Source organism: Pholis gunnellus (genome assembly GCF_910591455.1).
Source record: "Pholis gunnellus genome assembly, chromosome: 15".
Lineage (NCBI taxonomy): Eukaryota > Metazoa > Chordata > Actinopteri > Perciformes > Pholidae > Pholis > Pholis gunnellus.
The window spans coordinates 18,048,291-18,062,303 of NC_136542.1; the positions used below are offsets into that span (position 1 = coordinate 18,048,291).

General features: G+C 41.8%; 2 protein-coding genes across 2 annotated transcripts; one reads left to right on the forward strand and one right to left on the reverse strand.

Annotated features, from left to right (window-relative positions):
- The first annotated feature begins 347 nt into the window (after window positions 1–347).
- Window positions 348–5,033, forward strand: LOC306707220 (alcohol dehydrogenase 1-like). The gene is made up of 9 exons (XM_079174604.1): window positions 348–419; window positions 1,765–1,866; window positions 2,123–2,264; window positions 2,422–2,509; window positions 3,509–3,728; window positions 3,907–4,167; window positions 4,252–4,381; window positions 4,507–4,645; window positions 4,752–5,033. Exons 1-9 carry the CDS (start codon window positions 402–404, stop codon window positions 4,783–4,785), a joined length of 1,134 nt encoding a protein of 377 aa, XP_079030730.1. The 5' UTR covers window positions 348–401; the 3' UTR covers window positions 4,786–5,033.
- Window positions 5,034–8,083: 3,050 nt separating this feature from the next.
- LOC306707225 (alcohol dehydrogenase 1-like) lies at window positions 8,084–14,013 on the reverse strand. Its single transcript, XM_079174610.1, has 9 exons — window positions 13,899–14,013; window positions 12,488–12,589; window positions 12,084–12,225; window positions 11,610–11,697; window positions 9,797–10,016; window positions 9,419–9,679; window positions 9,206–9,335; window positions 8,958–9,096; window positions 8,084–8,854 (listed from the first exon to the last, which is right to left on the reverse strand). Exons 1-9 carry the CDS (start codon window positions 13,914–13,916, stop codon window positions 8,821–8,823), a joined length of 1,134 nt encoding a protein of 377 aa, XP_079030736.1. The 5' UTR covers window positions 13,917–14,013; the 3' UTR covers window positions 8,084–8,820.

Here is a 14,013-nt window from a genome sequence, read left to right on the forward strand (position 1 = left end):
CTGAACACAGTCCACAGTTCTGCCTCTTGGCTAGAGTCTTGGATAATTTGAAAGGCAAAGAAGATAAAGGATATCTAAAGAATAACAATCTAGAAACTCAATTCTGTCTCCTCTGGATGTTTAAGTAGAGTTAGATACAGAAGCCGGCTCGCCCTGTGCAGTGGTTGACTTAGGGGCACTGGGCCTCACAGCAATTATGGGCTGTAAAGCAGCCGGGGCAGTTGGGATTATTGGAGTTGTTCTACCCTGAAGGTTTGCCAAATAGTTTTGTTCTGTTGCAACATGAAACCACAGGACCAAATTCTCTTGTTGTCTCCTCCCTGCTTCTCCTCCCTGCTTCTGTCATGCAACTGCTCTCTTAAGTCCTGTCTTGCTGGTTTTCTCTCATATTTGCTGCAAAAATGACCACAGCTGGTAAGGTGAGTACAATCCAACATATTTTGTGGTGTTTTTGTTAGTTTTTTGTTTGTTCTTTTGCAATAAGTTTTTACAGGATCTGGTGACTTCAAACATATTATTTGGGGTGAGATTTTCAATGAGACATGTAGAATAAAATGTTGATGAAATATCACAATTCTAAGCTTAGCTTCGGTTACTTTTTCAGATTGAAAGCGTTTGTCACATGTGATGGAAAAATAATGATGTTTTTTACAGCGTCTGACTAGGATAAACAATGTAGATTTATGGCTTGTTTAAAGAAATCATGCCATTCCTTCCGTTCCATTCCATCGTTTCGGGGTTCAGAGGGTTATCTATAAAGTAACTGTCTTTCTGTCTCTTACTTTCCATATGTCTCTTTGTCACCTCTGCTTCAATAAAATATCTCATCCTATCTTGACTTGGCACAGTTTTAAAGTATCAGTTTTGTGTAACTGTTTATAATTTCAAGGCCCGAGGAAATGGTTAGCCAAAATGCAAAAAAACACTTGATTAATAAGTACCTGAGACAAGTGATTTACTCAGTGGTGCTTGCTAAACCTTCATTCCTTTTTATTCTGTTCAACTTCTCTTTTAATAAGTCATTAAGCCTTCACAGCTGGGTAGAAACTCAAGGAACTGATAACATGGCTACAGGAGCTTTTTAAAACTCAAAATGAACTTCAAAAATCTTTCAAATAACAAATGACTTGTGTAGATTTGAAAACTGTTGCTTTTCATGTTTGTTTTTGGAGGAGCAGCTGTGTCAGAGACAATGAAACCACTAGCTGTTAGAACGTAACAAAAAATGTTTTTATTGTGAAACCCAAACTAATTTGCAATGTGGCAGGCAGTCTGTTGATCTGACATTGAAATGGGCCTCTAGGTGAGAATTTGCTTTCAATTATATCACATAGGGTTGCAACATAATATGCTGGTTCTTGTTAATGTAGCATGTTTCTTTTTACAGTCTCCTAAAAGTTCTGTCGATACTCGCACATGGCGCCTAATGCAAGCCTCCGCAGACAGCTCATAGCATGATCGTTTCTACTCAACGTGCTGTGAGCTGCATTAATCCCTGAAACGCCAGAGAGCGTACAAACAAAGTGAACTGTGAGCAATCAAAAAGACAACGAGTGGAACTCATAGATATGCCCCATAGACTGTAGGACCCGTAATTACGTCTTTTTGTGGAGCGCGCCTCGTGCCGGCTTCACTACAGCGAGTATAAACTAAGCTTCAGTGTTCAGAGTTCAACAAAGGTTGGGGCCTTGGGGATTTTTTTTTGAGACCCTGTGGTTTAAAAGTCCCAGTAATATTTGTCATATCTCATGCTGGGTAATTTAGGTCATCAAGTGCAAGGCAGCAGTGGCGTGGGAGCCCAACAAGCCTTTGGTGATTGAGGAGATTGAGGTAGCCCCGCCCCAGGCCAATGAGGTCCGCATCAAGGTGAGAGACGTCCACTAACTATCACTACTTTGGGGTGGCTGTGGCTCTGAATGTAGAGCAGATCGTCCTTTAATCACCAAATCCTGCTAAATGCAACTTACCATTTAGTGATATGTTTTATATTAACGCTACATAAAAAGCACAATATAATGTGAAAGTCTTGCTAGTACTGCTCAACCCAGTGAGAGTGAACTCTCATCAGTCCGTCCGTTAAATCCTTTGTGTTTTCATTGTTTGCTTACTGTCTTTGGTGCAGATTGTGGCGACTGCGGTGTGCCATTCTGACCTGTTCCACCTGTTCGAGAGTATGCATGAAGACGGCTTCCCAGTAGTCCTCGGCCACGAGGCAGCCGGCGTTGTAGAGAGCGTCGGACCTGGAGTCACTGAATTTCAGCCAGGTCAATTTCGAATAGTAGAATATTTTGGATTACATTTATTTGCTTTCTTTACAAGAGTGAGATGACAAAATGTATGTTTCATGTCTGTGTGTTGAGTACGGAGCTCGGACATGTTTAGCTTAGCTTAGCTTAGCTTAACATTGTTTTTGTCTTTCAGGAGACAAAGTCATTCCTCTGTTCATCTCCCAGTGTAGAGAATGTCGCTTCTGTAAGAGTCCAAAGACCAACCAGTGTGAGAAAGGATGGTGAGCTCAATAAGCACTAATACACTCTTTTGTCTCAACTATTGATTTCATACCTGCTGGGTATGTTCAAAAGGTATGTCCAAACACTTCTAGACAAACATTGTATTCAACAGCTCTCTATCAGTATAGCTGTTACAGTTGCTATACAGGGATTGGAGCCAAATGCAAACAGCTGTAGGCAGCAAAATGAATTCAGTGGTTCATTGTAAATGGCTTACAGGCAGAGAGTCCAAATTGCTGGTAGGTAACTGGCAGACAGAACACAGCATTGCCACTATGATGACTCAAGCGAGTACCCTCAACGAATGACTGCGATATGTCAGGGTGGCTCCCCGAACAGTTCTTTGAAGGCTTGGAGGATGTGGGCAGCTGCTTCGCCGACTCAGGAAAAGCAGGATCTGGATAGTCGGGTAGCAGGAAAGCCAGCTCAAGACAGGAATGTAGTGGACTAGCAGGCTTGGGCTGAGGGCTGGTAACCTGGGGCCGAGAATCAGGGATGTTGGGGAAGTCTGTGACCTACACAGATAACAAGTTTGTCAGAGAAAGCTTTGAGGACACTACACTGCGTTCCACAGAAATGCAGGATTCACTATTACGGGCCTTGTTCCAACAATCTCTGAGGCAAAGGATAGTAGAAATCTGCTCGCATAGTAAATCAAAAAGTGTTTGCTTGATGCAGGACTGGTTGGATCACACAGTTGGTATGCAGAGATGATTAAGGAACTGGGAACACTTTAGTTACTGACTGATGATACCACAGGACCGATAGTTTAGATCTTGGATTGTTTTCTTAGATTTTTGGTATGTTGCAAATATTTGTTGTATAACTCTGTTATACTTTAAAGAGCAGCTTTATATTTGCTGATAACCAAACAGGCTCCTGATTGATCCCAACAGTTCAGATCTTGATTTGTTTTTAATTTTTGGCATGTTGCAAATATTCATTGAACCTTCAAATTGTTTTGCAGTTTTTTTCACATCAAACATTGTCTTGTTCAGGTCCGTTGGTCGTTTGCAGGAAATGTCACCATTAGACTCCAGGTTCACCTGTAAGGGAAAGAAGGTGCTGCAGTTTTCAGGAACCAGTACCTTCTCTGAGTACACTGTGGTCAACCAGATGGCTGTGGCTAAGATCGACCCTGCTGCCCCTCTGGACAAAGTGTGTCTCCTTGGCTGTGGGATCTGCACAGGATACGGAGCAGCAGTTAATACTGCTAAGGTGCGTCTGTGTGACTGGTGGGGATTGCTTACATCATTATTTAAAATTATAACAGAATGATGCCTTTTGTGTTAAGTGCCTGTATATTTGGAGAGACCTTTCTATTGATTAATACAGTATGGCGCACAACATACTCCGACCTATAGAGCCATGTTGACTGAACTCTGTTGTATCGTAGGTGGAACCGGGCTCCACATGTGCTGTGTTCGGTCTGGGAGCTGTGGGTTTGGCTGCAGTCATGGGCTGCAAGGCTGCAGGAGCCAAGAGGATTATCGCAGTTGACATCAATCCAGAGAAGTCTGAGAAGGCCACGGTGTTCGGAGCGACCGACTTCGTGAACCCCAAGGATCACAGTAAACCCATCAGCCAGGTGCTGTCCGAGATGACCGACGGAGGAGTGGACTTCTCCCTGGAATGTGTCGGGAATGCGGGAGTCGTGGTGAGGCAGATGAAAAAGATTTGCGTAAAGATTTTAAGTAAATTGGCTCATTATATTTAAGATCTATGCTGTTTCTCCATCTAGCGCAGTGCCTTGGAGTCTTGCGTGAGAGGTTGGGGCGTCAGCGTGATAGTTGGGATGAGCTTGAAAGACGTTGCTACTCACCCCTTTCAGCTGATCTCTGGACGCACATGGAAGGGCTCTTTTTTTGGAGGTGAGACAATTATGACCATCATCACTGACTGACAAATTTCTGGTAAATAAATGGCTGTGTGCTCATGTTTTGCAACTCGCTAGTAAGTTAGTTGTATTCTAGATAAGACTGATTGTGTGCCTCAGGCTTTAAGGGTAAGGATGGCGTGCCTCAGATGGTCAAAGCCTACCTGGACAAGAAGGTGATGGTGGATGAGTTCATCACTCACAACATGACTTTGGATCAGGTCAACGAAGCCATTGAGCTGATGAAGCATGGCAAATGGTAGATGTACACTCACATTCTTTCTCCTCCATTCATGACTCAACAACAACACAGATCAATTAAAATGTGCAGGTCTCCTCATTTCTCTCTTACTTTGGTTCCACAGCATCCGGACGGTCATGACTGTTTCTCCACAATGAGACTACTACGATGCTTTCAATGACCCCAAAGTAATCAAATACTTCACCTGTGTTTTCCAAAATGTCAGAAAAATAATCATACAAATACTACAATGCTCATAGTAAAATCATATTTCAAATGTTTCACATTACACATGCCTGACATTAAGCACTCAATACTATTCAGTAAATTAGGTTTTGATGATCACCTACAGTGTTCATAAATAAAAGCTAAACATGTCAAGAGCAAAATAAATGGTATCAACCTCTTTCTTGTTTGTGATGTGATTTTGTTGTCTACATGTCAAAACTATCATGTTACTAGTTGCTACATGAATGCAGGTACATTTACTAAATACTTTACTGCGTTGTGTTAAGTTCTTCACCAGTTTTCCAAAATGTCTGCATAATACAAATACTACAATGCGCATAATAAAATGATATTTAATTTACCATGTTGACGCTCCAACAGTATATACTGTATGTATGTATGTGTGTATATAATTTATATAAATATCAGTGCTGGGCAACGATTACAATTTGTAATCGCGATTAATCGCATGATTTCTTTGCAAATTAATCGCATTGTTATGGCAAAGTTCAATAATTAATTCAAAAGTAGTGTATTGCGCACTTTTATTTTAAAAGTACTGCTATATGAAGAAAAAGGGCAATAATATTTGGTTTGCAAATACTTTAAACAAATAAGGTGATTTTTAACAGCAGTATTCCCTCTACATAGTAGCAGTTATATTTCTTGCACTATCTGTACTCAGTGTGCTGACTCTATTTGAAACGTTCCACTGCTGTACAACATGAATAAAATGTTCCGCGCACGTTTCAGCAAAATGTCTGTCTTCTGTTTTCATGACAGTCAGGTCATGTGAATGCAGCTCTACTGTTCATCAATATAATAGACTGTAACTCCGAGGTGATGATGGTTACCCAGCGATGTCCAGTAGTCTCCAGTGAGAGCAACAGCTGGTGCACGTTGTAACGCCATCGCTTTTGAAGTCCTCTCCTTTTCATACAACTAGTTTATTCTTCTTGTGATGGTGAGGGAGGCTCATACGTGCCGTCATTCGTTGCGATCCTAAAGGTGCTATCTTATAATTTAATAATTTTTCTTAAATATATATTATATTATAATTTATAAAAATATTTTTCCCATTATCTTATTTTCTCATTGCAGGTTCAGGTTACTTTTATTGGTACCCGTAGGTAGACTTGGTTTGCAATAGAGAGCAAGGTATCCATCTCACCAGACATTACAAACAACACAGACAACAAGACAAACATGATAACAAGTACACAAGGCTAAAAATCAGGCAATCAATAAATAAAATAAATAAGTACAGAAACGTTTCTATAGCAGCTGTGCACTATGCTATGGTTTGTTCACCTGAGTGATGGCTGCTGGAACAAAGCTGTTCTTATACCCTGTGCAAAGGGTGCACAGCTACTGTCTTCCTCAGTTGCTCTGCTTCCAGTGCAGCTTGTTTTAAGTAGAGCTTTTATCCAATCAGATTTCACCCCTATGTCTCTAGGTAAGAAGAGAGGTCTGAGGCCTTCAGACTCAGAAGTGAATCCCTTTGTTTCAGTAAATGGGAATGATATTGTTGATTGTCATAGTCTTCAACCAATCAGATCTTTAGTTTGACATGTTGGGCGTATTCTTTGACGTGCCAGAGCTGCTAGCTGGCCTACAAGTACGTCAGCATTAACGTGCAGCTCAGTTTTAAGGAGCAGCTCTGCAATAAGGTGCAGCGTGTGCTGTGATTGGTCAGAGAGCGAGCGCGTGACTATTGTGAAATGAAACTTAGTCGGAGTAGTAAGAGTTCAAATTGAAAGATATGGAAGAAATTATGACATTTTTTGCATTTTGTGTGGTGTAGATTCTTTTTTTTATTTATTAATTACGAAGCATACCGTCATGTTATTGTCCGGACAATTTAATCAGTTTGGGCTGTTTTCCAAATGCACGTTTGCATTGTTCAAACATATTGTTCGTTTCGTAAGGTTTAGTACGAATACGTGTATTGTTACACCCCTATAAACAAATAATAACCGTAGCTGTGGCGTCATAATGAGGTTATTAGGAGGTGATTCAACTTTAGTCGGACAGCACTGAAGGCCCAGGTATAAAATGCACGGCCTGCCACTGCTAAAGTGTCAATCCAAAAAAGCTCCCTTGGGCGAGCCCAGGGTGTGCCCAGGTGTACTGCATAGAGTGATTGGGGTGTATTATGTTTGTTTCTACCACTCCTCTTCCTCCTGAACCCTGTATGCTCTGATGAAGGTCCTTTAGACCGAAAAGTTTTCTCCGCCGAAACTCAGGGACGGTGTGTCAAATTCAGCTTTTTAGATGCATAGTGTCTTTTCAAAATAAACTTCCGTGTTCACAAGAAACGTACAGTTTCAGCTCGTTACATACATACAGTGTCTTATCTAAATCAACTTCCAACGTCGGTTCACTTAGGTAGTTAGGTGTACTTACGCCACAAAACTACTTGATTAGGTTTAGACAAAAGTGCTAAGTTAGGCTAAGAAAAGGCCGTGGTTTAAAATCAGATTTACTCAGACCAGTTAATTTATATCAATGTTTACTGTTTTTTTTTTTGGGGGGGGGGGGGGGGGGGGGGGGCTGCTACAGCATGCATATCTGCTCTATAAATCACTTGAGGAAAAATGTAAAATATATAAAGGAGAAATTTATAATTTTTTAGTCACATGATGGTGCCCCCTATTTTTGCATCAATTTGATAGAATACTGTTAATGGAGACCTTATTTCAATACAGTCAAATGTTGAAAAAAGCAGCAACGTTAGTGTCCTATCTTATTGTGTGCATGTGAGACTGTGTACATGTGTGTATGTTTGAGGGGGGAAGCTGGAGGCTGGCAATCAAGGTTCATTTTGTGGAAATCATAAATTCAAAAAATGTAAAGAAAGAAAACGATGGATTGCGCAAAAGCCCCCCCAAGGACGTAATTGACAGGTTCATGTCTGTTCATTTTGAAGGAGCAATGGCCAACTCCAACACTGGGCCAACCAATGGTGTAACTTCACCACTTGCTCAGTAGGTCAGGGACAGATTTTATAGGGCTTTGCAGGTAGACAAAATCTATGAACAATGTATTATCACAAGGATAACTAAATGTGATTCAGTTGGACAGAATGGGATCCAGGATTTGAGTAATAGAGGTAATCATTTATGTACCAGAGGCCAAAGTTAGTTGTATTTTTTTATTGCGAGACAATTCATAAACGTAGCAACATGACAAAAATGATTATACAAGCCAGCAAACATATAGTCAGTGTATGGGAGTGGGTGTGTTTGTGTCCTTTTGTGTGTTGTATTTCTGCATGCATGTGTACATTTTCTTTGCAGGTAGTACATTGCAGGTGTCCCAGGTTCTGGGACAGAAAATGTACCCCCACAGTGACAGAGAGTTGGAGCGAGACAAGTGATGTCATGAGATCAGATGGGGAGTATTCAAAGAGACTTCGGAAAAGGAAACTACGATGCTGAGAGAATCCAACTTCACTTACACTATGTCATGGAAGATGTTATTGATGTAAATCACTTTAAATGTTGCCGTCAACGAATTGTGGGACGTCATTATCTCCTTTACTTTCCTAAAGGTTGATTCAGTGTAGCCTATGCTGAAGGAGATGAGAAAGGAAGCATTGAAGCACCTTTCCTCAGCATTTAGAGAAGTCGAGCAGCTCTAACTATGGTTGCTGCTTTGATACCTCCAGGTCATTCCGGAACTTTACCAAAAAAAAATAAGACCAGTCAACTGCTGAGTCTTAACTAGCACCTGCTTTACTGCAGTGGCGCCAAGTGGTATAAAGTAGCAGACAAAATGATAGACTACAACAGACACTTGATCATCAGCATACAACTCAACAACACCAGGACACAAACACGGAAGCCATTCAGATGTTGACTATTTATTTTGCTCTAAATACACTTCAAGATGTTCCAGCTTTCACTTATATGATCACAGCAGATAATCCACTAAAGAGTAGCATTGAAAGCAACACAGTTGTCTCATTGTGGAGAAACAGTCATGACCGTCCGGATGCTGTGGAACAAAAGTAAAAGTGAAATGAGGAGACGTGCACCTTTTAATTGATCGGTGTTGTTGAGCCATGAATAGAGGAGAAAGAATGGGAGTGTACATCTACCATTTGCCATGCTTCATCAGATCAATGGCATCATTGACTTGGTCCAAAGTCATGTTGTGAGTGATGAACTCATCCACCATCACCTTCTTGTCCAGGTAGGCTTTGACCATCTGAGGCACGCCATCCCTACCCTTATAGCCTGAGGGACACAATCAGTCTTATCTAGAATACAACTAACTTACTAGCGAGTTGCAGAACATGAGCACACAGCCATTTAGTTACCAGAGTGATGGTCATATTTGTCTCACCTCCAAACAGAGAGCCCTTCCATGTGCGTCCAGAGATGAGCTGAAAGGGGTTAGTAGATACGTCGGTCAAGCTCATCCCAACTATCACACTGACGCCCCAACCTCTCACGCAAGACTCCAAGGCACTGCGCTAGATGGAGAAACAGCATAGATCTTAAGTATAATGAGCCAATTTACCTAAAATCTCTATTCAAAATCCTCTATCTGCCTCACCACGACTCCCGCATTCCCGACACATTCCAGGGAGAAGTCCACTCCTCCGTCGGTCATCTCGGACAGCACCTGGCTGATGGGTTTACTGTGATCCTTGGGGTTCACGAAGTCGGTCGCTCCGAACACCGTGGCCTTCTCAGACTTCTCTGGATTGATGTCAACTGCGATAATCCTCTTGGCTCCTGCAGCCTTGCAGCCCATGACTGCAGCCAAACCCACAGCTCCCAGACCGAACACAGCACATGTGGAGCCCGGTTCCACCTACGATACAACAGAGTTCAGTCCACATGGCTCTGTAGGTCGGACCTCTTAGTTCTTGAAACTCTCCCTAGATACTTTAGTGCCACTGACAGTGCCCTGACAGTCAAACAGACGCACCTTAGCAGTATTGACTGCTGCTCCGTATCCTGAGCAGATCCCACAGCCAAGGACACACACTTTGTCCAGAGGGGCAGCAGGGTCGATCTTAGCCACAGCCATCTGGTTGACCACAGTGTATTCGGAGAAGGTACTGGTTCCTGAAAACTGCAGCACCTTCTTTCCCTTACAGGTGAACCTGGAGTCTAATGGTGACATTTCCTGCAGACGACCAATGGACCTGAACAAGACAATGTTTTGATGTGGAAAAAAAAAAAGGGACAACAATTTGAGCGCCGCTCTCACGTATAGGTTCAATGAATATTTGCAACATGCCAAAAATCAAGAACAAATCAAGATCTAAACTGTTGGGATCAGGAGCGTGTTTGGTTATCAGCAAATATAAAGCTGTTCTTTATTAAAGTATAACAAGTTTATTAAATTCCAGTAATAATGATCAAGTCAAATAATATCTCAAATTAACAACCATTATACAATTACGAGCTTACTATTTAAAATCAACAAACAATCTTTGGTTAGAGTGTGTGCGTGCGTGTGTGGGAGAAGCTAGAAACTACTCAGACAATGGCGGATATAATTTTAAATGTGGCCATGCCCTGTGAGGCTACAAACAATATGGCGGAGGTAGATAAGACTATCAATATGGAGGGGGTAGTCTGCTCCGTGACCACCCCGCGCGAGACTCCAAAATGGCGCGAGGCTACGAGACCGTGGTTATACACACACATGTCTGAAATAGTTACCCAAACCAGTAAATGTGTGTGACTGTGCGGTGCGTGTGTTTGGGGGTTAGTAAAAGAAAAAAAAACTCAAAACAAGGCAGATCCTCACCGCCGCAATAAAATACGGAAACTGCTTCTCGATCACACAGAACCCCGACTGGCGAACTTAGAGTCAGCCAGCTTCAGTTTTGGTCTTTTAAACTGATAAAGTCCCAATTAACAACTTCACTTGTTATTGCAGCAGTATGGAACACAACAGTAGTTTTTTCACAGCACTAATGGAACTCGGCGGTCCGTGAACATCCACAAGAATACGTTTTAACAATACAGTCAATTTGGAACAAAACAAACACTATGACCCAACTATGCCCTGACTCCACGCCTCTTAATTCATCGTGGTCGAAGTGGTCCTTCGAGTTTTTTGGTTAAAACTCAGGATCCGGAGCAGCAATCTGAGCGGTGATAAACTGTGTGGCAGAGTTTTTTTTTCTTCTCGGAAATTAAGGCAATTCTTCTTCCTTATGACCGGCAAAATGTCGGAGTTAACAGGGAGAGAACGGGGCATAGAAGTTATCCGTTCCCTCCTTCAGGCTAAAAACAAAACAAAAACAAACAAACAGTCTATTGTTCGTCCCGAGAAGTTAAGACTATAACCTACATTTTTTTTAAAAAGCAAACATTTACACTAACGCGAGTCGGACGGGACGGCAGCGCTGGTCTTTATAAATGCTGTGACGTCAGGCTGTAGAACAGGAAATCTGCTGAAGTGCCTATGGCCCTTGTCCAATGAGCTCTCAGTGTTGGATGAAATTCACACGTAAGTGATACTTAACTTCTCCCAGGGGGGTTTGGATGAGGCCAAGTTGGACTTGGCTTATGGCCTGTAAGCCAAATGAACCATGGAATTCATTCTGCTGCCTACAACTATTTGTAATCAGCTCCAAACCCTGTTCTACTGTTTAGCAACTGTAACAGCTATACTGATAGAGAGCTGTTGAATACAATGTTTGTCTAGAAGCGTTTGAACATACCCATCAGGAATTAAATCAATAGTTGAGACAGAAGAGTGTATTAGTGCTTATTGAGCTCACCATGATTTCACACACTGGTTGGTCTTTGGACTCTTACAGAAGCGACATTCTCTACACTGGTACTTGAACAGAGGAATGACCGTGTCTCCTGAAAGACAAAAACAATGTTGCCATGTTATAGTCACATTACTCTCCAACTTTCATTATAAAATAAAACTATGGCACAGATTGACCTCAATTTACAACCCTCATACATTTCCACTAATACCTGTAAAACTGTTAATGGACGGATTAAGGAGACAACTTGTTAACACCTTAAGAGGTCTGTTTCAAAAAGTCAAAATATTTTTTAACAAAACTTGACAACTATGTCCCTTTATTTCTGAACTTTGGACAGAGCCAAGCTAGCTGTTTCAAAACGTTATGCTAAGCTAAGCTAAACACATCCAAGCTCCGTACTCAACAGACATGAGACATATCAATCTTCTCATCTCACTCTCGTAAAGAATAAATATTGTACTATTCAAAACTTACCTGGCTGATATTCGGTGACTCCAGGCCCAACGCTCTCTACAACGCCGGCTGCCTCGTGGCCGAGGACTACTGGGAAGCCGTCTTTAGGCATACTCTCTAACAGGTGGTACAGGTCCGTGTGGCACACCGAAGTCGCCACAATCTGCACCGAAGACAGTAAGCAAATAATGAAAACACAAAGGATTTAACGGCCGGACTGAGGAGAGTTCACTCTCACTGGGTTCAGCAGTACTAGCAAGACTTTCACATTATATTGTCACTTTTCTGTAGCGTTAATATCAAACGTATCACTAAATGGACCCGGTAAGTTGCATTTAGCAGGATTTTGTGATTAAAGGACGATCTGCTCTACATTCAGAGCCACAGCCACCCCAAAGTAGTGATTGTTAGTGGACGTCTCTCACCTTGATGCGGACCTCATTGGCCTGGGGCGGGGCTACCTCAATCTCCTCAATCACCAAAGGCTTGTTGGGCTCCCACGCCACTGCTGCCTTGCAATTGATGACCTAGAGGGCAGTGACAACACATTAAATTACCCAGCATGAGATATGACAAATATTACTGGAGACTTTTAAACCACAGGGTCTCAAAAAAAAATCCCCAAGGCCCCAACCTTTGTTGAACTCTGAACACTGAAGCTTAGTTTATACTCGCTGTAGGGAAGCCGGCACGAGGCGCGCTCCACAAAAAGACGTAATTACGGGTCCTACAGTCTATGGGGCATATCTATGGGTTTCACTCGTTTTCTTTTTGATTGCTCACAGTTCATTTTGTTTGTACGCTCTCTGGCGTTTCAGGGATTAATGCAGCTCACAGTAGAGATTGAGTAGAAACGATCATGCTATGAGCTCGCGCGCTGTCTGCGAGTATAGACAGAACTTTTAGGAGACTGTAAAAAGAAACATGCTACATTAGCAAGAACCAGCATATTATGTTGCAACCCTATGTGCTATAATTGAAAGCAAACTCTCACCTAGAGGCCCATTTCAATGTCAGATCAACAGACTGCCTGCCACATTGCAAATTAGTTTGGGTTTTATGTTTTAACAGCTAATGGTTTCATTGTCTCTGACCCAGCTGCATCCAAAAGCAAACATGAAAAACAACAGTTTTAAAGTCACACAAGTGAATTTTGAGTTTTAAAAAGCTCCTGTAGCCATCTGATCAGTTCCTTGAGTTGCTATCCAGTTGTGAAGGCTTAAGGACTTATTAACAGAAGTTGAACAGAATAAAAAGGAAAGAAGGTTTAGCAAGCACCACTGAGTAAATCAGTTGTCTCATATACTTATTAATCAAGTGTTTTTTGCATTTTGGCTAACTATTCCCTCGGCCTTGACTGTATAAATAGTTACACAAACCTGATACCTCAAAACTGTGCCAAGTCAAAATAGGACGAGATATTTCACTGAAGCAGAGGGGACAGAGAGACAGATAGAAAGTAAGAGACAGAAAGACAGGTACTTTATAAATAACCCTCTGAACCCCAAAACCCACTGACAGGATGGAAAAGCATGATTTCTTTAAAGAAGCGCAAAAACTACACCGTTTGTTGTAGCCAGACGCTGTGAAAACCATAATTATTGTCAGATTTTCATCTTCCCGACCCATCACATGTGACGAACGCTTCCATCAGAAAAAGCAACCAAAGCTAAGATTAAAATGTTGATATTTCATAAACAACATTTTATTCTACATGGCTCATTAAACAGCGCGCCCCAAATAAACCATTTGACTAAACGAGATCCTGTAAAAACATATTGCAAAAAAACCTAAAAACTAATAAGAAGACCACAAAATATGTTGGCTTGTACTCACTTTACCAGCTGTGGTCATTTTTGCTGCAAAGATGTGTGCCAACAAGCAAGAGCGGCGTTAAGAGCGCAGCTGCAGGACAGAAGTAGGGAGGAGACAACAAGAGACCTTGGACTGG